Source organism: Sebastes umbrosus, chromosome 7, assembly GCF_015220745.1.
Source record: "Sebastes umbrosus isolate fSebUmb1 chromosome 7, fSebUmb1.pri, whole genome shotgun sequence".
NCBI classification, from domain to species: Eukaryota; Metazoa; Chordata; class Actinopteri; order Perciformes; family Sebastidae; genus Sebastes; species Sebastes umbrosus.
This window is the reverse complement of record NC_051275.1, coordinates 21376885-21400643: the sequence shown is the minus strand read 5'-3', so window position 1 is coordinate 21400643 and position 23759 is coordinate 21376885. Positions and strand designations below refer to the sequence as shown.

Here is a 23759-nt window from a genome sequence, read left to right as displayed (position 1 = left end):
AAACAAATGTATATCAGTGGTATATCCACAGCAATACAACGAAACAGCAAGTTCTATTCAGGTAATGCAAATGTTAGACACAGAAGATGACCCTTAATTATTCACAGAGACAAAACACTAAGTAATAATACGACAATATCCCTCTTTCTCAACGTTTGCATTTCTCATGTTGCTACTTCAATTTCAGCTTTAAATCTTCCCAGAATACCCCCTCAAGCTCTTTGTATTGTTTCATCAATACATTGATTTTAGCTCCGTTAAGGTTATTCTATCTTCTCTGACTAGGCCATGGTTAATATGTGTAGATTATGTTACATGTTGCCAGATAATTCAGTTTTCCCCTCCATTTTGCCAATGGCAAGTATACAGTATGCCTCTATATTGGTCCCTTTTCAGTTAATTCCAGCAGTTATTGGCGTTTCGATTACAGTATCATTATCATTCATTAGTTTCAGGTAATGGAAAATGTTTCAAAGGATCACATGACTCCTAAATTAGTAGAGGTTTTTCTTAATTTCAAGCAGAGGAGGTGAACTTTATCTTTACCATATATACTACATCTCTCTCTCCCACATATTTTCGCATGTTCTTTCTCTCCACCTCAACTCTATCTTGCGATTTTGTTGGGACTTAATGGGGAACACCACCAAAATTAAGAAATTCCAATATGTTATTTACATGGCCTAGGACAGTTCAATCAATATTTGTGAACATGAGCTACTCTCTCTCAAAGCCAGAAACCAGAGAAGTAAGTCTCACACATGTGATGTCATAATGTATAAAGTCTACAGCTGCTCCATAGACATTGAATAGGAGACTGACTTTTGGTTTTATACCAAAATGAGCTTTATTCTACTGCTGTGTTCTCAGTTGTGAAACAGAAAATGTACCCATATACTCAGGACATTTCCCTGGGTGCCCCTCAGTGCTATAACATCTTTCCCAATTCATCGTCTATGGAGCAGCTCCACACTTTATACCCCATGACATCACATTTGAGTTTAGTTTTTGGATTTGGAAGAGAGTTGTTCAAGTTTACTAATGTTTTTGGACTGTCCCTAGGAATAACATGTATGAACTTTAAAAAATGAGCGTAGTTCCCCTTTAATACTGTCAGCTTCACTGTTTCTTATCATCACTTCTCTCCCTTGTAATTCTCATTTTGTCAGATGGGCCATATTGAGGGATACTTTCATTTCTAAAGGCCAACTGACACTTAGCACTCGCCTCCGTCTCCCTTTCTTTTTGCATGGCCTCTGCTCCTCCTTTATTTAGCTGACACTCCTTTATACCCTCTCCAACTCATTATCTCTTTGACTGCCTTCCTGTCGGCTTAGTTGTCTCTCTTTTCTTCTCCTCTCCCGTTCTGTCTTTCCGATTCCATCAATGAAATGCGCAGTGTGGGTATCCGTACGCGTGCTTTTATTAATGTGTATGTGTGAGTGAAGATGTGCTGAAAGACAAATTACCTTTTGTATAACAAAACTAATGAAGATCTTGGCTTTCTTCTCTCTCTCCCCTCTTCTGTTGTCTCTGCCCTCCTCTTCCCCATCTATCTTCCTCTCCCCACATTACTCTCCTTCTTCCTGTCTCTTTCCCCCTCTCTGACCACACTCCCATCCGACCCCTCTCCGCCTTACAATGACTCACTTCCTTTCCATGCCATCACACTCTTCTTTTTTCTCTGCCCCGTCTCTTTGTCCCTCTCTCTAGGTGGGTTGTTCATTAGGAATACTGATCAGGAGTATACAGCGTTTCGGCTAGCCATCTTCCTACACAACACCAGCCCTAATGCTACGGAAGCTCCCTTTAACCTGGTCCCACATGTCGACAACATAGAGACCGCCAACAGCTTCGCCGTCACCAATGCATGTAAGTAATTAAACGTGTGTGACTGAGAATGAGGCTCAAACACTCTTTTTTCTCCATCTCTCTCTGAGCTCTCTTGCTCTCTTTATGTTCTCTGTTCAGTCTCTCCTCTCACCATACTGTTGGATAAAGATTGGTTTAATTAGGAACTTGAGTTGTTTAAAGGATCAGACCGCAACTTCATTGGACGAGTGGTCTGTGGTGGACATGGCTTTTCTGCAACAGATGCTGAACAAATGCAATTTTGAAATGTTGATTTTGGACACTGTGAAGTGCATTTTGATAATCTTGAATCCAAATTTCTTACTGCAAGGCATTTTGAGTTAATGTTGGTGGTTAACTTAGCCAACAATTAAGACCAATACCGTTTTTAAATCATACTTTTGCTCCTCTATATGTTATTCACATCTATTCCCACTTGCACTGTCAATCCCATCTGCAAAAACAGGTAACATTACCCATCACGATTACAGCTTATTACAGCTTTAAAATTAGTCCCGGATGAGTTGTAGACAGTGGTGAAAATGGGTCCTTTGTGTTCAGAACAGAGGGGAACAGTTGGTACCTGTGTCCTCTGTGATCTTTTGAAGGATGACAGCTAATCTTTCACCATCCCTTTCTGTTCTCCGTGAGCTGAGATCTAATCCCTCACACTTCCTCTCGACCTGGAGTCATGAAAGAAAGAGAGAGTTTGTGATGTTTGTTAGTGTTGGTGTTAACAAGGCTATGTGGAAAGCCTACAGTTCAGAAGTGCTCAGCGTGCTACAGGTGTCTGTACTGTATGTGTGTCTGGAATATTACAAATGTATTCATATGCCATGTCATAAAAACCTATTTAAAGTAGTTCTCAGTGTCTCAAAAACATTTCAAAGGCAAATAAGAAGGATCCTCTGGTTCTGGCCCTTTAATACGATGTTGACCATAAAGCCAGTGTTGGACATTTGGCGTATTTTACGATGGACATTTGTGTGTTTTGAGGTAGAAATGAAATAATGAAAGAATAAAATTAACCAAACATGACATGCTGGAACATTTTTTGTAAAAACACAATGTTAAGTTGAAATTGCGCTTATTTGCTCAACAGCTTGGCTGTCATCCCACACTTTTGCTTTGCCATTTTTTCCTGCTCCTCTCTGCACCCCTAGCGTGTATTTATTCACAATAATTATCACTTTTTTTCATACAAACATGTCATTGGCAGGTGGAAGTTTAATTTCATTCATTTAATCTTTCTGGCCTCTTGGAGTGCCAGTTGCCAAAGCATTGCAGTTAACTGAAAATGATCTGATCATATATAGTCATCACAAAAAAAAAGATTATAGTCATCATCATTGTTATTGTTTGCCAGGAACGTGAGATAAGTAAGGACTACTTGATGGATTTGCTTATTTAAGCTTTTTTGCTTACAGCGTCAGAGCTTTGCTGTGGCTCTCTGCATGTATTTGCATGACGGAAGAAGTTTGGTTATTTGTTTTCTGACATCTGCTGAGTGACACTGGTTTATTTACCTGACCCGTCAGATGGTTTGTTTCACAGAACCATCTGAGAAACCGTCATTGTAAACTGTTTGGAAAAGATTCAAAAAAATACTTGACAGGTGATTGGATGAACCATCTGTCAATCAAGTTAACGAAAGTTGAATTAACTGAAGGCAAAAACATCGGCGTACTTTACCGTATTTTGCCATACTTTGCTTTTCTTTCAGTGAAGAAATATTCTCCAGATCTGATATAACTGATTCTATTGCAATATCCAAGCTAACCTCTTTTTTGAACAAACAATCGCCTCTATGTGTCGTGTCTCACACACCTAATCCATGGCCGTAGCGGCCAGTATCTCAGTTACGCCGATTGGTCTGTGATCTGGCTTGCCGGCCATAAACGCATTACTTTAAGCCTGACAAAATGGATTTACGTGTGACATTTGGTCTCGCGATTCTCGTGGGATCCTGTGACATCACAAGAATCCAGCTGCCGTGCAAAGTTACAGTTTATGCCACGCTGATCTAAATGCCTTTTAATGTTGTCAGGTGCATCTCTGTGTGCTTGTGAGTGTTTGCCCTTTTGAGATGAGAACAAATGTCTAAAGGATACCCTTTGTGTAATTCTCTTGCTCATCTGTCTTCTGGTAGGACATTTTCATGTCAGTGCATGAGAGGGCTTAAAGGTTCTGTTGTTACTTTGAACAATGTCACATGCTTAGTTTAGTTATTTGCACACACAATAATTAAGAGCAGTGAGGCTGAGCAGTGTGTGGTGGTTATGTTGATTAAAGAGAAAAGCATGATAATTTGAAAATCGGCTTCCATTGTTGCTTTCTGAGCTCTCCTCACTGACTGAATTTCCCTCAAGGGTATCATATCATATCCCCTCATTGACACAGTCCTATGATGCAAGTATCTTATTTTAGGGAAATTTTCAAGTGATTGTACTGTAATGTTTCACCTCCTTATCTCATTAAACTTTAACAAATCGACCACTGGGGCTGTTAACTAGGCAGGGCGAACACAATCAATACAGTATAATACAACAATACAGTACTCCTCCTTGTGACGTAATATCATTGTGTTGTTTAACAAGATTTTTTAAATAACTCCAGATTGTGAATGATTGCTACTGAAAATGTCAAATAAATAATTCTCAAAGGAGTGCTTCAAAGTCTGAAAGATTTTGAATATCATCTAGCAATTGATCTGTGTTGTTTGTCTGTGTTGTGTTACGCATGAGTAAAATAAGTTTTGACATTTTATATCCCTGGAAGGTATTATTGTGGGATTTAACTGCAGCCAAATGCAAGTCACATAGAATCATAAATCAAAATTTATTTGATTTGTTTGTCTCCTGCCCCCCTGTATTGTAGACCCACATGAATGAACAGACTAGTTAATACAACCTACAATGATTGGAAAATTAATAGTCCATCTACTACCTCCCACCCACAACATGTTGCATCTATTTCGGTTCACTGTTTAGCTGTGTGAGTGGGAAGGCACACATTGAATACTCATCAGGTGGCTTTCTTATAATGTAAGGGGAGGGGTATGAATTTCATAAATAATGAGTAAAGGGGCTTTGCTGAAGGGAAAAGATTGGGCACAATCAGTTCTGAATGTACAATATGTATGCAAGCACTGAAGCCAGACAAACTGAGGTATGTTACAGTGGGTGCTAGAAACCTTATACTACTATACCTACTGTATCCATTTAAACCCCAATGACCTTCCAGTGAGTTAGTTATAACAACGTTCATGCTGTGAGTCAAACATAAACCCAGAGGACTTTATTTTAAATCCTAGTAGATATCCTAAAACTGCAATATCAAATGAATCGGGCTAAATTTAGTGTAAAATGATGCACAAGACATCTAGAATATTAATTAATTATTAATATCCGTTTGACAGAATGGTGCAGCTGTAATACTGCCAGATAGTGTGGAAATCGTTTTCCTATTTACTTAAGGGGAAATAAAATTGGAAAATTGTAATATAGATAGATAGATAGATAGTAACTTTATTGATCCCGAGGGGAAATTATATTAAGATATATGATAATATGTAGGATAAGGCCAGAGATATTTTTAACTTTGTCAACAAATCCTATTAAAAAAATAAAACCAACAATGAATCGATCCTCCTAACAATTTCCGAAAACTATTAACAAGACTAACTTTGCTAACAGATCACTAAAGCTAATACAATGAATCCTTAGGACGACATGAATGTCTGTATCAAATGTTGTGGCAATCCATCCAATAGTTAAAGAGACATTTCACCTTGAACCGAAAATGTAAACCTCATAGAGGGGCTAGAGGAAAAGTCGATTGATGAGATTGATATCTTTACCTAATTGTATAGTTTTCCATCTTTAAAGGCAGAATGAGTAGGATTTGTCAGTTGCGGTTTGTAAACACAACATTCAAAGTTGGCCACTCCTTCCCGGCTCAATGACACCCTATAACACCTAATGCATGCCCCCTATGATCACGGTTAGGGTTACAGTGCTCCCTAGAGGGTGAAAGCCAACCCCAGATTCACTCTTGTTTTGGAACGAACTTTGTCCACTTTGTGTTTAGCCTCGCTATAGTTGCGTTTTCTTTTTGGCGCTGTGTGTCCTCCGTGTTCCTAGCTTCCTCTTGGATGTGTGGTTATGATCTGGCACTGGTTGCTACGCTTTTATAGAGGTTGATGCCCAGATACCCAGCAAAATAAGAAAGTACAGGCACATCAAACACATCAACAAGCCATACTATTGCACTGGCTGACATGTTCCTTCATTGCCATGAACACGTTTAATGTGGTTTATTTTGAGTCAATCCCACATACAGTGGTGCTCTGACTAGTCGCTGTATTCACTAATATACCAATGTGTATTCATTCGTGGCTGAAAATAGTCCCCAACAAATTCATAATTTATTCCTGTTTGAGTAAAGTTTGCTAAGAGCTACAGGGCCCAGCTGTTTGAGGACGTTAAGAAGCCAATCTGAAAATTGAACTATATATTTATGACCCAAATTTTAAAGATTTATGTCTTCAGTTGAAACAAATGGCTCAGAGCCATAAACAGGCGAGGGCAGTCCGACAGTTTTGATCTTTTCAAGGGACTTGTTGACAATTATACAGTAGAATAACGCCAGCTTTATTCTTTAAGGGATTTATATTTTCTTCTCTCTTCTGTGTTTTACTAAAATAAGATTTCCTTTATTTGACTCTGCGTTTCTGCTCAGCTACCAACTCTCTTGCTGTTTGTTTTCCTCTCTTACTTGTTTGTCTCTTCCCAGTTCCCTTTCCAGAGCTTGTCTCTGTTTACCTATCATCTACCTTTATCTCATAGGTGTACAGACACACCTCTCCACATCTTTGTTTTTGCGGCATAGTTGACACCAAACCAGAGCATGCTTTCTGGGAACCACCCTTTCTAAAAGTTTTACAGCACTGAAAACATGATGGCAGGAACAACTTCCTAGGGACTTGTTAGGAATCTGTGAGGTCAATATACAGTATATACACTATCTGGTATTTCTTGCTCTCTGAGTTCCACCTGTCACATATTTAGGTTAAACTTAATTTGGAGAACCGCTGAACACCTTTCAAGGTGAGTGCTCTGGAACCATGGTGCAGCATGATATTCAGCCACTGGAGTTTAGCAATTTGCGTCAAAATTAGGTTTTGTTAAAGGCAAAGATATAGAGGAGTAATGTCTACCTGAGCAGAGAATGAAGTCCCTCTCCCTCTGTGTGTGTTGTAATCCCAGCCTCTCCTCGCTTTGCTGACATAGCTGGGTCGGTTGCGGGTGCTTTTAGTGCACGTTGGTGCATGTGAGCGTTCCTCACCGGCTAGCTCACGGCCGCCATTCTACACTGCTCTGCACGGTGGTTACGGCTGATAACGCCGTCGTTGCGGAACCGTGGCACCCACCCTCCGCTTCCCGCTCAGGTATACATTTTCAACACTGTTGGCACCGTTAGCTGCGAGCCGCTGGCTAAGCCGTCGCCATCTTGAGAGCACGTTTAAGTAATTGTAAAACACTCAATTTCACTCATGAGGCATTGGGCCACAGGAGGAGGAGTGTTTGGGAAATGAAGCTCTTATATGTGAACCGTCTGCTCTCTTTCCGCAGGCTACACATAACAAGCGTAACCCCTTCTCTCTGTCTCTGTCTCTGTCTCTTTCTGTCTCTCTTTCTTGCCCACTTGCCTTCTCACTTGTTCTCTCATTCTCCTCTCTGGTACTCCCCACCCCGCCCCCACCTTGTCTCCCCATCTCCTCAGATTCTCTCTCTCTTCCTCTGCTCTTTTATTCTTCGTCATGTTTTGCCGTCTCTCCCCTCTCCACAGGCGTGGTGAATGGATCTCTAAATTAATCCATGACTCTTGCTCCGGGTGGCGAGCAACGCTCTGAATTAGAATGGGGAATTCTGCCTCTGACCTTGGCTACTTCCTCTCTATTCTAGTATTCAGGAAGCGTGAACGGATCACAAAAATCCCCGGTCCCCATCGTTTTCCATATTCACCGAGGAATACAACCCACTTTCTTGTTCCAGGGTCACACATTCACATATCCTCTTCTGCTGTCAATCTTTCTTTGTTATTTTCCTGCGTGCACATGCATACCCGTGTGGATGTCTCTTTTGTAGTATTCGCTTAGATGCAAACACAGCGAAAAGAAAATCAGACATAAAAACACACCTACACAGATATGTGTGTGTGTGTGTGTGTATTTATGATGTGTCTCAGCCAGAGCAGCACACTATTCCACTGGGCTCCTCACCAATGCGTCTCTATTCACTGCCTCATAGAAAATAATGCACATGGATTAGCATGACCAAAAGCCGCAGTGAATGTGTGTGTGTGTGGTGACATTTCTGTCCATACTGAAGGCATGTGTGCAAACCTGTGTGTCGCTGAGGTGCATGAGCACACATATGAATGTGACAGTGTGTGTGTGTGCTGTGAAAGAAAGCCGCTGAGACAGAGCGTGATGAAGATGGACAGAAAGTGATAAGGTGAATTAGGGACGGAGGAGAAAGAAATGGAGAGGAAAGGATTTGTAACAAAGAGGTGGTTATGCTTGGTTTGTGGTGCCAGAGCTGAGAGACACAATGACGTGCTGCCACGGCTGTAAATGTGATTCTTGATATGTCGGATAATATTTCCATTTTAAATCAGCTTCATGTCCACTAAGACAAATGATAAATGATTGTATTGTATTGTGTACCTACTGTACAGCGATAATGATGATGATGTTTAGTGTGGTGTGGTGGTTTGGGTGGTTGATTATTGCGCTGATGCATATCCTCATTTATCATCTAGAGTTAATATAGATTGCACTTATAGTGAATCATTCGCAAATCAATACAGTTTATGTTTTATTGACTGCCACAGATTGCATTTACATGCAGGCTGCACCTGATTGTCTTTGCAGCCAAACTGTCGGAGTCAGAATCTCCTTGAGGTGTCAGTCTTGTTTTGTCCCTCTGTTGTCCCTGAGTTGAGGACAAAATTAATTAATTTAGAGATGTGAAGGAGACAAGGCTTTTAAATTAGGGATGGTAGATAGACCGTCTTCATATCATCAATTACTGTATTTGCATTAATATAACATTCTAATGAAATATTACACTTCACCTCGATGTAATCTTGGCTCCCATGTTGACTGCTGACATTCAGCACTCTTAGAATACATCTGTGATCTTCACACACTTCAGGACTAGGACCTGGGTCATATCAAAACATTGTTGATAAAGTGTTATTAGTTGGCAATCGGAGTGTGAGTCAGTCAGGGTGGTTTTGATCGAATCTGTACACTCTGCTGTACAATCGAAGAAACACAGCGTGTTTGTTTAACCTGCTGTCACTGTATTTTAAGATATTACTGTTTTCTGCTGTTGATAAAGGTTTGTTGGCACCAGTAATATCTGTAAACCGTAGTATAACAGGTCAGATAATGTTTGATTTACAGTCCCAGTGTAGCTATGGAAACTAGCACACATAGCCACATAAAAATGTAACTAAGCTTCAGGTCTATGGCAGCTACCAGGAGACACCACGTGAGGACCGTAAGGACTATGACTGGTCAGCTTGCACTTCTTGTGTTTTCACCAGCATGTTTGTGATGCTGATAGAGACTGTTCATAGCAAAGACAACATTAAGAAAGTTGATGAAAATAGGGCTGCAACTAACGATTATTTTAATTTTTGAATAATCTAGTGATTATTTTCTTGATTAATTGATCAGTTGTTTGGTCTATAAAATGTCAGAAAATGGTGAAAAATGTTGATCAGTGTTTCCCAAAGCCCAAGATGATGTCCTCAAATGTCAAAGATATTCAGTTTACTGTCATAGAGAAGTAAAGAAACCAGAAAATATTCACATTTCAGAAGCTGAAATAAGAGAATTTTGACTTTTTTTTTCTTAAAAAATACTCAAACCGATTATCAAAATAGTGGGCGATTACTTTAATAGTTGACAACTAACTGATTAATCAATTAAACGTTGCAGCTCTAGAAGACAGACTTTGTTGTTGTCTCATTTTCAGTAACACATATCCAACGAAACCATCTCCACTGCAAACCTTCTGCTCACCGCAATCGTTGGTCAATATGAATGAACGGCATCACACTAAACTAAATATTGTTAAAACATACCTGGATGTAACTCCAGTTCTATGGATAGTATATGGATACCCTACTTCTTATCACAAAGTAAATAAACAAAGTGTAAGTAAAGTTAATGTGGGGAATTAAAGCCGATATGGCCTGATCACGCACAATACATGCAGTACAGAGTGTTGCAGTGGGGCTATAAACGGGTGAATCTGTCAAAAGATAAGGTATGTACAGCGGGACTCCCATTAACCCCTTGAATCCACTATGAATCTAGCTTCCTACTTTTTAGACTCTAACATTGTCAGAGGAATTTGTATAGTCAAATGATTTTCAGTAGCTTTACAGTTATTGCAAGTGTAAATCTAAAAGCTCCGCCTACCCCAACTTTTCAGTTTCTCTCCAATCGCAGTTCGAGCTTGGTTGACATTGTTTTCCACAGCTCTTGCTATCGCTTTTCAGGAGCTTGTTTCCAGCATTTCTTAGCACCTTCCTGGTCATTAAAGATGCCAAGTGGAAACACACCCTTCAGTCTGTATTCCCGTGTTGACAAGACAATGACTGCATCTTATTAATTGAAAGGGTGTTAATACAATGATGACCATAGGGGACAGACATGTAGACTAAACACATGCACACATTTTCAAGAGTTCATCAGTATCACTCTACATGTCCAGACTTGGCTTTGATTAAATAGACTCCTGTAGACACATTGCTACAACTCAGCACCTACACACACAAGCACAAATACAATGTTTTACAGTCTCTCTCTCTGACACACATATACACATTGATTTGCAAGCCCCGTTCGTATATTTCCATCTTCCTCACGTACAACAATTCTCCGTGCCTTTTCCTTGCTCACTTCTTTCATTAAATAGCTCAGTCGTCTTGTAGATGATTTGATACGCTCAATAATAGCACCGAACCATCATCTTTATTGGTGACGTTTTGCATTATATGTCTTCTTAATGGCCACACTGGGGGAAATAGAGTGAAATGATATCTGAAGCCGTGGCAGGGCAAGGAGATTTATTTTGCAGCAAGCCTTCGTTTATTCATGTTACTGGCATACTGAAAGCGCAGGATGACTCTGACGGTGCCCTAAATGCTTTTCCTGGCATCAAGACACATTATCGGTTCAGTGCTAATAGCGTGGCAATAATGGATTTCATTCAAACTTCTCCCATTTACAGGTGCCTTTAGAGGAGCATTATTTTCTTAGTCACCAGCCACTAATTTGCATGCATTATATGTTCCTATTTAGTCCTGAGTTGAAGTCAGTTTTTGTTAAAGGAATAGTGATAATGAAACAGTAGTAATGAGCAAAAATACATTGCAGCTCAGTTGTTAATGAGCTGTGCATACTGTACTTCTATAATATCATCAGTACCAAGCCTGCAAGCTCTACAGATGGCAACTCTACTGATCGAGAGGTTCAAAGATGCCTCTTGAATTAGATGGCTCTGATTTCATCTAGTAAACTACATTTGACAGAAGTTATAGAAGCAGTATGTGCATATATTTGCATTAACAAGCTGACTGCTTGAGGACCACAAGTTTCACAAAGGAGTTCATCTAAATTGCACTAGACGTTCGTAGTTATGAATTTAGTAAGAGTTGCTAAGATGAGCAAAAATGAGACGTTATGGAGGTAAATAGCAAACTTCTGGGATTCCTGCTAAGTTTTGAAATCAGTCTGACTACCTCTAACTTTTCACATGGTTAAGAGCTGTGCCGTGTCTCAAATTGGATACTTCCGTTAGTACACTTCCATGTAGTACACTGTGCACACTATGTACTTACAGCTGTTGTGCACTCACCTGAAGCTCGGTAGATCCGCTAGTGATAGTCACCACAGACATCACGCCGTATTGGCAGTAATTCAATTTAGACGGATAAATTAACCCAATAATGGCTGATATCCGACTACAGTAGGCCTATAGTGGTACTTAGTGAAAGAAACACATAAATTACTTGAATTTGTTTGGTTTGGTGTTCGCAGTTTCAATCGCAACTGCTGCAACTTCCTCACCCGCCATTTTCACAAGTTTGAAATAGGTTGGTGGCCCCTCCCCTCCCGCTTCGTAGCAAAGATGGCGACCGTTGAGGGTGAGAAGTGTCTAGCGTTTCACACTCAACGTGACCGTTTTGAGTATAATATCGGGGTACTGCATTTTGCCATGCTTCTCAATGTGAACGCACTTCTGCACTCAAAGTAGCAAGTGTAAATACGGAAGTACGAGAATTGCGACACAGCACTGGTTTTTCATGCTAAACTGCTTCATAAATTACTGACACACACTGACACAGTCAATGACACAGACATTGTTTTTAGCATGTGCTCAGAATCAAAAATATAATAAGCACATTGTTTTAGGAGTAGCATGGTTGAGATGTAAAGGGAAAATTTCATGTGTTTCATTCCACGCTGCTGCATTACAAATTAAGGGAATAAGACACACTAGTTGTGCGAACTACATACAGTATCTTAACCATGTTAGTGAACCCCACTTGGTGAATGGTCATGTACTTGTATGCCTCCGTGCCGGTGACAGCTGTAGCCAGAGGCATTATGTTTTTGGGTTGTCCGTCCGAACCCATTCTCATGAATGCGATATCTCAGGAACGCCTGGAGGGAATTTCTTAGAATTTGTCACAAATGTCCATTTAGATTCAAAGATGAACTGATTATCCTTTGGTGGTCAGACATCAAGGTCATTGTGACCTCACAAAACACATTTTCAGCCATAACTCAAGAATTTATATACCAATTACAGTATGACAATTTTACACAAATGTCTAACAGGATAAAATGATGAAATGATGACATTTTGGATGTAAACTGCAACTTGAGTGGTTTGTGGAGGCATACAACCGTGAGGCGGTAATTCTAGTTAACGGTATTCATTGATATTTTTAGTGTATTTCAAGAGCTTGCAAACCTTTTCATCTTCTGATCCAGTGACGGCCAAATGCTGCACTGTGTGTGTGTGTCTGTGTGTGTGCATGGTGGCTCATGTGGAGTGCTGTAAGTGCTCCCTGAAGAATCGCTCTGTTGCATCATTTTATTCCAGCGTCAGCAGTAATGACCAAACAGCAAGCAATATTATTAGACCATGCAGCATGTCCCAATGAATCCGCACATTTGCTCCAGGTGATCTGATTTCATTTAGTGGTACAATAAAACAGACTGTTTCTCAGTGTGTCTCACTTCTTTCATTAAAAAGTCTATTGCCGTGGAATAAAACTGACATCTCAATGCACTGGCAATAGTGAGAGGGTTTTTTAAGGGCAGTAAAAGTTATTTCCTCCACAGATAGTGCTGAAGGCTAAGGTTAGAAGGAAACATTAGACTCAACAATTATGACAAACGGTGTTTTTTAGTGTAGTTTTTGTTCTTTATTGCCAATTATGCAAGATTAGATCCTGATGGGCAGGTTGGCACCTTGCATGGCAGCCTCGGCATCAGTGTATGAATGTGTGGGTGAATGCTGACATGTAGTGTAAAGCGCTTTGAGTGGTCGGAAGACCAGAAAGGCGCAATATAAATGCAGTCCATTTGCCATGTTTTCGATTTGGTCTGTTTGTCTGTTTGTTAGCAGGATTACGGAAAAACTACTGGCCTGATTTTCATGAAACTTGGTAGCATGGGCCAAGGACAAACCCATTAAATGTTGGAACGGATCTGAATCATGGGGCGGATACACAAATTATTTTTCACTTTCATGAACATTGCAAGATAGGGCATGGCCTTGGTGAAGGTCTGCGCTCTCCGAGTTCGCTTCTAGTCTTAAAGTTGTAATCTCACCCCTGGTTGATTGGGTGACAGTGATGAAAGGGAGAGAGATGGAGGGGAATGACATGCAGCAAAGGGCCGCGGGTCGGATTCGAACACCGGGCTGCTGCAGTAAAGACTCAGCCTTGGTACATGTTCACAAGTTCCCCAAAGTTGAACTACATTTCGAATGCAAAGATATGAATTTGCTTCGCTACCGGAAGAAAATGTTTTTTGCCCCTTCACTTGCATAGAATGGAAGTGAACGGTAGGCAAAGTTTAATTTCGCGCATGTGTGATTGTGCCTTTACAGTGAGTCCAAGTTGCTCAGACTGATAACATCGACATGAATGTGTCTCAAGACATCTTAGGACATTTCACTGTAGATTTCAAAGCGATGGTGATATAACTGAGGGTGTATATATTATGAATATTTCTATCAAAAAATCTGATTTGCGATTTTTGAAAGGAAAGGCTGTGAAATAGAACTTTGACTCTGTGGTAAAGCCAGCAGAAGCTTCTATGGTACTAAAATGTTATGAGTTTTTAAAGACCAATAACATCACAAACATTTTCAGACTTTAAAATGTCAGTTGGCAATATTTTGCATTAATTCATTTCATTAAATGTAGATCTGACACTTGGCGCACAAAAGGTTTTAGTTCTTAGGGGTGAAAAAAAAGCATATGAAACAGCATTTAGGGAATAATACTGATACTAAAGCTGCATTGATATTAATGAAATTCTTTTTTGTGGGTCTGCAGTTCCTCGAGGCAAGATGAGACAGAATGAGACAGCCTTGTTGCAGGTTTTACAGACTAGCGAGCCCGAAGCTGGTTGAGTAAAATCCTCCCACAACATGCTGCAGTGTTTTGTCTGGTTCAGCCAAGTGATATTAAAGTAACACTCAGAAAAAAATATTTGAATTAATTTGCTGCGGTCAGATGGGGTACGTCAATCAGAAGGATGGAGGGTTTTTGTGGTGAGATGTGGATATGAATTCAGCACCGCTTGTTTGCTCTAGCCTCGGTAGTAATGAAAAGTGAATAATATTGTTAGACCATGCAGTGTGTCTCAATGAATCGCCACATTCCCTCCAGGTAATCTGACTTCTCTGGGATAAAAGGCAGACTGTGTCTCTTTAACCCACACGCTGACCCACACCTACACACTCGTATACACACAGACACACCGTAAGAGCCTCCTGCTGCTTCTGTCTACCTAATGTGTTTCATTAAGACCTCTATTTTCTCACTGGGCATGATGGCTAATACAGAAGAAAATGTCTGTTTATTCTCTGTTTGTTTTTCACGCTCTGGCGTTTGGAAGATGAAAAGCACGAGAAGAGATGACGGCGGATTTTAAGTGTTACCCATCGACTTAGCAAAACACAGGGGTGTTTATGCTGAATGGAGCCATGTTCGCTGTAATTGTCTGTGACGTCTTTTTGTTGTTCTTCACTCTCTCGGCTTAGCTGCTGTTGTTTTCATGTTCTGATCAAAGGATTTCCGTTCGCGGTCTTTCTTCTCTTTCAGTCCCTCTCACTTTGCTTTTTTACGCTTATAAGCACAAGCATGCACTCGTGCATAATCACAAACACAAACATGGTGCTTTGCTGTTGTCTCATTCTTCTGCCTCTCCTCCTCCATTTCTCACCTTCAATTTCCTTGAGTCACCATTTATCTTTTGTATTCACCTCGCTTACAGTATTTCCTTCCTCCCTTTCTCTCTCTGCGTCTCGCTCTCACACACCCACACCTCTGTCTGTCATTGCTCTGTCTCATTACTCATTAGCTGTTAAGTGGCTTTTGGTGTGGGACAAAAGCTGTGATGTGCGCGTTGTGGGTTTATTTCAACTCAAACGGACACATCAGCTGCTGAAGCACACACCGAACTACGCCTACACCATCACATCTGTCACCTGCAGGAAATATCTGACACTATGTTTTGTTTTGATTTACCTCCGCCATTGCCACAAAGTAGAACATGGATGATTTCAGTAAATTATATATTGTAAATAGCACTGTTTTACTGTGGTACAGTTGATTTGGACACACACACACACACACACACACACACACACACACAAGAACCCGTCCCCATACCCTAGTGTGTGGTTGTTTCCATGGATTTATGATGTGGATGAAAGGAAGGGCATTAGTTAATATTGATGAGTGCTGCCACTCGGCCCTTCTCACCGAGGCTCACTTAGAGATGAGAGGCATGACCTTTACACACACACACACACACACGCACCCACACACAAACATATGCGCCCACACACAAACACTTACCGTCACAAATACACACAAAAAAACCCAACAAAGGTGAAGTACGGTCATGGTTATATATTCCCACTTTGTGCCTTTTAATTGGAGAAACCCAGCATCTGTATGTGTGTGCGTGCATGCAGACACCTGGTCTACTTTTTTTTTTTTTTAAACCTGTATTTTGCTCGTTTAGAACATTGAGATATTTTACCAAACCTCAAGTGTCAGCCTTCAACCAATCCATCCCAAATGGCCAATTTATATTCAGCAAGGTTAACAGATTCCCAGGTAACCAGCAGGTAATTCACCACACTAACAAATAGGAAGAGACAGAGTAGGAAGCAAAAAAAGCTATTACGCTGATCAGAGCAGCAGCAGGAAGAGAGAGAAAGTCCCTAATGGAAATAGAGGAAAATAATTAATTATGCACTCTGTGGCGATTATCATGGGGGCTGATACACATACAGTAAAGAGTCAGGAGCTACGAACACATGAGCGTATAGACACACAATCAGCGATGCAGTTGAAGCAAGTCATCTAACCTTTATGCCAGACAGAGAGATGGCAGCTGTGTATATTTGGACGCGTTCTTGTTTGTGTGTTTTCTGGCCTTAGAGGTCAATTTCTTTGTGACAGCATTGGTATTTATCTCCTTAAGCTCACTGGTTTACCTGTGTGTGTTCATGTGCATGTGAGCGCGAGCGTGTGTGTGTCCATGTTTCAAAAGTCACGTCACAGTTTGCCCACTCACATTCTGGCTCTTCTTGCTGAGTGCATCAAATAACATGGACACGCACACACACACACACACACACACATACACACACACACACACACACATCGATCTGGCCCTTCAGACAGTCACAGTGATGGATGGACCTTTCCTTGCTTCTATTTTTACCCCTGAGCACTCTGTATGTCTGCCTTCTTATCTTCACAAGTATAGAAACATGAAGAAAATCCCCCTATCATCACAATATTAACTAGTCTGTACGTGTGCTGGGAGGATATTGGCGATTCTGCATTTTTTACACACTGGTAGCAGCCCAGCAGGGTTTTTTTTCCCCCTGACTGAGCCACATCTTCCTCTTTCAGCCTCCCGACTCTCCTACTTCTGAGACAGAGCTCTGCGTGGAACCACTTGCTGCCTCACAAGGAGGTACCTGAGGAGTTTTTTCCTCCTCTAATCATACAGAAACATGTCAAAGCAAAACACAGTGAGCAGTGATGAAAGGCCAGGTAATACTTTAGAGACAGACTCCCGTGGTGCTTGGATGTGCAGTCTTAACGCTCCAGAATGCGTCTCATTGGGTTTTCACTTCAGCATGTGACTTTAACTGTTGATACTGGAAGTAAATAGTTTTCTGATAATTCCTTAAAGGTACAGTGTGCAGGATTTGGTGACATCTAGTGGTGTGTTTGCAGATTGCAACCGAGTACCCCTCCGTCCACTCCTCCTTTTCCAAGACCGCGGTAACGTGAGCCGGGCGGCGCCGCCGATCAACATGCTGAATCAGCCGAATAAACTCCGGCATTGTTACGCTTACTTAAGCATCTCTAAAAAATGTCTTCCACCATTTGTAATAGTCACCCTGCTTATGATTTGGGTGCTCACTGTTAGTCGTGGGTGCCCGAACAATCCTTTAACTCTGTGCGTTGTAATCCTAAATGCTATCTTAAACTGGTCTCAAGTTCCTTTTTTTCTGCTGATCCACGAGAGATTTGAGAACATGAATTTGAGGGAAGAGGAAAATCTGTTTGACCCTCTGTAAAATCATGTCCAATATTATTAGAAATATTTCTTCCCAGGCTGTGCCATTGTCAGCGTTAACACTGAAGGACGATACAGCTCTCCATTATTTATAACACACTATGTTCCCTCTCATTGTAAAGCCAATCAAAATAGCATCCAGACAATAAAACCTGATTGGAGACGAATTCAAGTAATGTTCATTTAAGTGGACGGGGCTACCACTTAATTAAACCTGACCTCTATATTATAAAAACAATCCTTTTAAAACCATGTGTGTCAAACAGTCTGTGTGATAATCACAGTGACACATTCTCAATCGTTGCTTCTACGATGACTCACTCCATTTAGAGAGGCATTGAGTTGGGAAATGTAAACGAGCTGAGCATCAACATTACCTCGTGGCAGTGCGGGAAAAAGTTCAAACCAAGGTCAAAGCCTTCCCATCTGGGGCCCTTTTAGTTGGAGGAGTCACCAGAGGGTGCTTACTAAATGGAATCACCAACCGCCTGGAGAACCCCACTGCTGTTGCTTTGTTTTTTTTTCTCTCTAATATCCTGGAGGTAGAGGGCAGTGCTCACTGCCCGCTCCAGAGCAGCGTCTAGACTGTCTCTGTAAATAGCTTATTCTGACAAGAATCATTGTATTCCTAGAAATCTGTCTTTCCTTCTATGTGTCCATCCATCCATCCGTCTGCAGTACATGCTACATTTTAATTCCAGTAGCTAAATGCCGTTCATTAGCAGATATTATTGTCTTTCGACTGAGCAGCTGGATGGAAACACTCCACTCAGAAAGCCTTGATTGCAATCGTTGTCAACGCACAGTTAGTAATTACACATATAGAACTCCCATAGGTAAATGTCAAACTGTGGAGGGAGTGTGTTTTATGTGCCAAGATAGAGCCCATTACTTTTATGTTAAATTAAGCTCTGCAGTCTTTCTTTATTTCTTTCTTTCTTTCTGTGGTGGAGATACACCAAATCCGTTCAACGGATCCCATTCATTTTCTAAGGAGAGCAGGAGATCCGGCCGCGTGTTGACTGACCATTTGCCATATCTGAATTTGATAATCATGACTCAACCTCAACTTTATGCAAATGAGGTCCGTCCATCGCAAGGCAACAGACTCGCGAAACTTCGATCAAACTGCCAAACTAGGCAGCGCTGATCAAATATGAATCAATATTCTGTTACTGTAATGTCTATTTCTCGCCTAAAACGTTTTCAGAAACATATTTTAGTGTACTATTTAGCTGTAAAATGAGAAAGTTTGTCACCCGGCTGCCATGTTGAAAACAGTGTGAGCCAGAACCGAGCATTGCCAATTGGCTGGAGCCGTTTTTGGTTCAGTCACATCTTTCCGTTTGTTGTCTGTCAGTCAGCCACTATGGTCCAGACTGATACCCCAGACTTTTTATCCAGCACCACCAGCAGGTCAAAGTGTTTTCTTATCCAATAAACTTTTTTCAACATCAACCAGATGGATTGGCACAAAATATTGTCCACACATTCATTTTTCCCAGATGATAATGACTTTAGTGATCCCCCCAGACTTGTCCTCTAGCACCAGCATGAGTTTTGGTTTGGTTTAGAAAGAAATGTCCTGACAACTCTGAGATGGGTTGCCATGGAATTTTGGTACAAATATGAATTTCCTCATGAGGATGAATTGATCCAGTGATCCCTTTACTTTCAATCTAGCGCCACCAAGTCAAGCGGTCTAAACTACGGTTTACATCCGTGCAAAACTTTTTTTAAAAGAAGCTTTATTTGTCAATCAACACAAGGCAAATTTTACAAAAGGCAGTTGAAATGTATCCGTACTCATATCCCTCCTAGACACCGCACCACACACATGCTTTTTCAGACTGATGGCATTCCCATCACCCTCAGCTGTATTTTGTGTTTAGTGCTAATTAGTAAATCTTAGCATGCCGAATGGAGAATATGAACATGATTTGATTTGACTAAACCTCAGCATGTTAACATTATTATTGTGAGCATGCTAGCATGCCGACATTAACATTCAGCTCAAAGCACCGCTGTGCCAACTCTGTGATTCTCTTTTTCTTTTTTTCTGTCTCCTTGTGTTAAAACATACTGACAGACAGAAGGAAGAGGAATATTACCTCAGACAGGTTGTGGTGTTTGTAAGGCAGTAGGTGAGACTAGAAAGGAAAGATTTGGGTCAGGAATGTGTTTCATGTCTGCTGTAGGATGCTGTAAGGGAGGGGCAAGATAAGGGAGGAGAGAGAGGGAGAAGAAAATGAAGAGGAAGGCAACTCTTCATCTCACCAAGAGATATGGTTAAGAGCTGTGCATGTGTATATGTATTTTATCTAATCACATCTATGTCCTTGGTGAAAAGCGAGGAGATAGATGCTCTACCTGCTGCGTACACTAACACATATGGTTGTCTGCTCGATGTTCCGTTGTTTGTAGTGTATGCATGAACAATGATGATTGTGTTTGTGAAGACAGTGACAGAGTCATTAAAACACCCCCACCGACAGAGAGCATCCACTATGACAATCAGCTCTAGGTGGAGATTATTACACTGGGTCTTATCATGGCAGTGTTATACAGACTGTGAAATACTGGAGCCGATGCAAATGCACGTAAACTCACTCTCCATCTCACTCATTCACATGGCTATAAACATGCACACACACACACACGTCCTTCATCTCTCTTCGCTCATTCTCCCACAGGCTCTATTTCTCTCTCTCCCTCTCACACACACACACACACACAAACGGTTGCAACGCTCGAGGGGATGGATGATAGTACAGATGGCATACTAGAGTAATATTCTCCATATGGGAAGGTAATATCGTCAGAGCACTCGTCTAGGGGGAAGGAGAGAGGGAGATTAGATCTGCAGAGAGAGAGTTTCTGTTGTATATGGCCACAGGATTGCACACGACTGGATTTATTAATGTGGAATAATTGCTGTTTATTTCATTGTAAGTAGATTGCAGTAAATGTAGTTATACACATGCAGCTGTGGGTGTCCATTTAGCTGCATATTTTTACATTTCTTAATCTGTATCAGATCATATTGTAATGTCCCTTTTGGGACATAGAACATAGCTATGTATTTGCATATTAATAATGAACTGTATATCTGAGTTTTTGTCATTGGTTGGGATAACACTGGAGGGACACTGTGCGGTTAAATATGATGACTCAAGTGCAGAGACACAGAAACTCATAGAGAGACTTTCCCTTACATTTACTGATGCCGTTTCTGTCGGGAATACCTGCGAGAACACTGGTGCATTCCTCAATAGTATCAGCACCATGGACAGTACTAATGACACACAGACACGGCGTCTCTACAGGGCCAAATCAAACACAAGCTTCAGCCAGACTGTGAAGAACTCCAGTTTACCTGAGTTTCTAAACCACCTATTTGGAAGAGACAAAAAAATTGAGTTGGTTTAGTTAGAAGGAATGACTTGGATTTAACATATTCACACAGTTTTACTTCATTACTGCATTTGCTTCAGAGAAACCCATATTAAAGGGAAACTGCAGCAAAGGATGTCGGCATCTTCAGTAGCCCGCCATATGAAATTACTCATACTAATATACTGAAAATACAAGTTGCTATATTCAATTACTTCATGATGTAGTTTAATAGAATAAGGGGCAATGTGTAAGATCTGGCCAGCAATTTAGTTTTAAACATTTAATAAATTAACTAACATTATCAACAGAATGTAAAGAGGTTACAGTGTTGACGTTAAGTCAAAGATATCCATGTATTGTGTTGCAGAGATATCTGCTGAAATGGGCATGCTAACTGACTAACCCCCGGCCCGTCCTGTCTTATAATACCACTTGTACCTTGAGAGGCGATGGCGAGTCACTGTAGCGTCCAGTCTGTGCTCATAAGAGGACGAGCTGCCCAGAAGACTTGTCAATCACGTCAGGTAAAGGGTCCGTGTACGTTTCCAAAGTGTCAGAAACGAGAAAACAACTTGTATTTGAAGGTCCGTCTCCTGGAGCTTCCGACCGCCCTCCTCCCGGCGAAGTAGTGTCCTGATGGCGGGGACGACGAAACGCAAATAGGAGTCATTTTCTCGTTTCTGCCACTTATTGGATTTAATCCAATAAACAAACTATCAAAACGTACACGGACCCCATACAGCCCCGGTTAGTGGCACAGTAAACACAATATATGCCGACGCCACACGTGAAGATTATAAGATAGCAGTGTTATTTTGACGGGCTCTCAGAGTTTCAGCAGTTTGGTCCAATTTTGAGTATTCTTGCCCTGCTGTTGTTTTTTATCACTGATGACTCTAAATTTAAATTGTATGTAGGAATGCACAGATACCGGAATGGATATTGGGCCGATACTGACTCAAATATCTAGATTGGATATCGGTGACAATGGGGACAATCTATTCAATTTAATTCTATGTTTATATACTATATACATTATATACTGGAATTGTAATTCCTGTTGACGTTTTGACCAATTTGTTGCTGCATTAAAGAGGTTTACACTTGAATTGTAATTCCTGTTCATTTTAAAGATTGTTTACTAAGTTGCTGGTGTACGATTTATTATTTTAATAGTAAATAACAATTCAGTCAATTTACATGTATGTATTTATTTGCCACATTTGGTTTTACAAAGTTAGGAAATCAATGTTTAAGTCAAGCCTGATACTGCCTTATACTGTACATAAAAGAATGATTCCAGTCACATTCCGCACAGTGAGACATACAACTTATTAATTAACACTGTTAATTAACACTGATATTGGATCGGTACTTGGTATCGGCCGATACCCAAAGCCCAGGTATCGGTATCAGGACTGAAAAAGCCGGATTGGTGCATCTCTGTGGAGCCCTATTTGTTTGGAGCAGGTGGCCAGGTATTTCACATTGCACCTTTAATATATTGTAGTTATTATGATGGCTAAAGGACCTCTAATCTAGACATTATACTACTTGTTTCTACTAATTACTGTAATGTAGAGATTATCATTATACACAGCTGATATGTTTGAATCAAAACAAGGTTACCTTAATTGGGTGAACAGCTGTTTCAGCTCACCACGTACGATTACTTAACTGCAAACTGTGCTTTATTTCCTCCTGTTTATATTTTTGACTCCACGGTCTGATAAATACACGTTTCTGTTTGGCTGGCATTTTAAAACCATTTACTGTGGACCCCTCGAACACAGTAAAATCAGAGTTAATCATTAGACTTAGCTGTTATCAGTGAGCAACAGCATGCTACACTACATTATTTTTTAAAAAACACTAAGTTCACCGTGTGTCTCCCCCACTTTGTCTTTTTTTTGCTGAAAAAAAACAGCATTTTGTCAATCATTATTGCTTATTTAATGCATCTGTAGTTCAATTTCATATGCTGGTAAAAGAAAAATACTAAGCAATCTGTGTAGCCGTGCCAGAGACGATGGCATGATGCGACAAAATCTCACCAATATGACCTGTGCTTTTCCCGCTGAAACAACTATCTGTAAAAAAAAAAAAAGGGTGATCAACAACACAATTTCCCCTCGTAGATAAGAGATACTAAGATTCATTACTCTACAACCTCCTTCAGGTCACTTCCAGCGTTGTAGAAACAACTCTAAAAGACTGCAGGCTATAGATTGTAGCTTCTTTTTATAGAGCAAATCTATTTTTCATGAGAAGACTTCTGCGTTTTGAGCTCCCTGGACTTTCTGAGTGTTTTCCTGCTGCAGATGCTCTATACGATGCTGCCAACCGAGAGGAAATGAGAGACGGGAGAAAAGACACACATGACACTAACTACACATCAAGCTTGTGAAACATGTCTTTCGTTACTAATTGGAACGAGAAGGGATATTTTCTCTCAGGCGGACTATAGGGAGGGCAAACTCTGTGTATGTTCCTGCATTAAGTGCTCATCCAACCATCCATTTAAGCAGTCGCTCATATCATGCACGTCTTTGCACATTCTTCTCCATATTTCATT

At 40.7% G+C, this 23759-nt stretch overlaps 1 protein-coding gene across 5 annotated transcripts in view; it reads left to right on the top strand.

The window, feature by feature from the left end:
- The window catches only part of gria4a (glutamate receptor, ionotropic, AMPA 4a), a 119479-nt gene that overhangs the window by 2283 nt on the left and 93437 nt on the right, over positions 1 to 23759 (top strand). For all 5 annotated transcript variants that reach the window (XM_037775470.1, XM_037775473.1, XM_037775469.1 and 2 more), the window contains exon 2: positions 1714 to 1872. In XM_037775470.1, coding sequence (XP_037631398.1) covers positions 1714 to 1872 — 159 coding nt within the window. The remainder of the gene's footprint in view (positions 1 to 1713; positions 1873 to 23759) is intronic.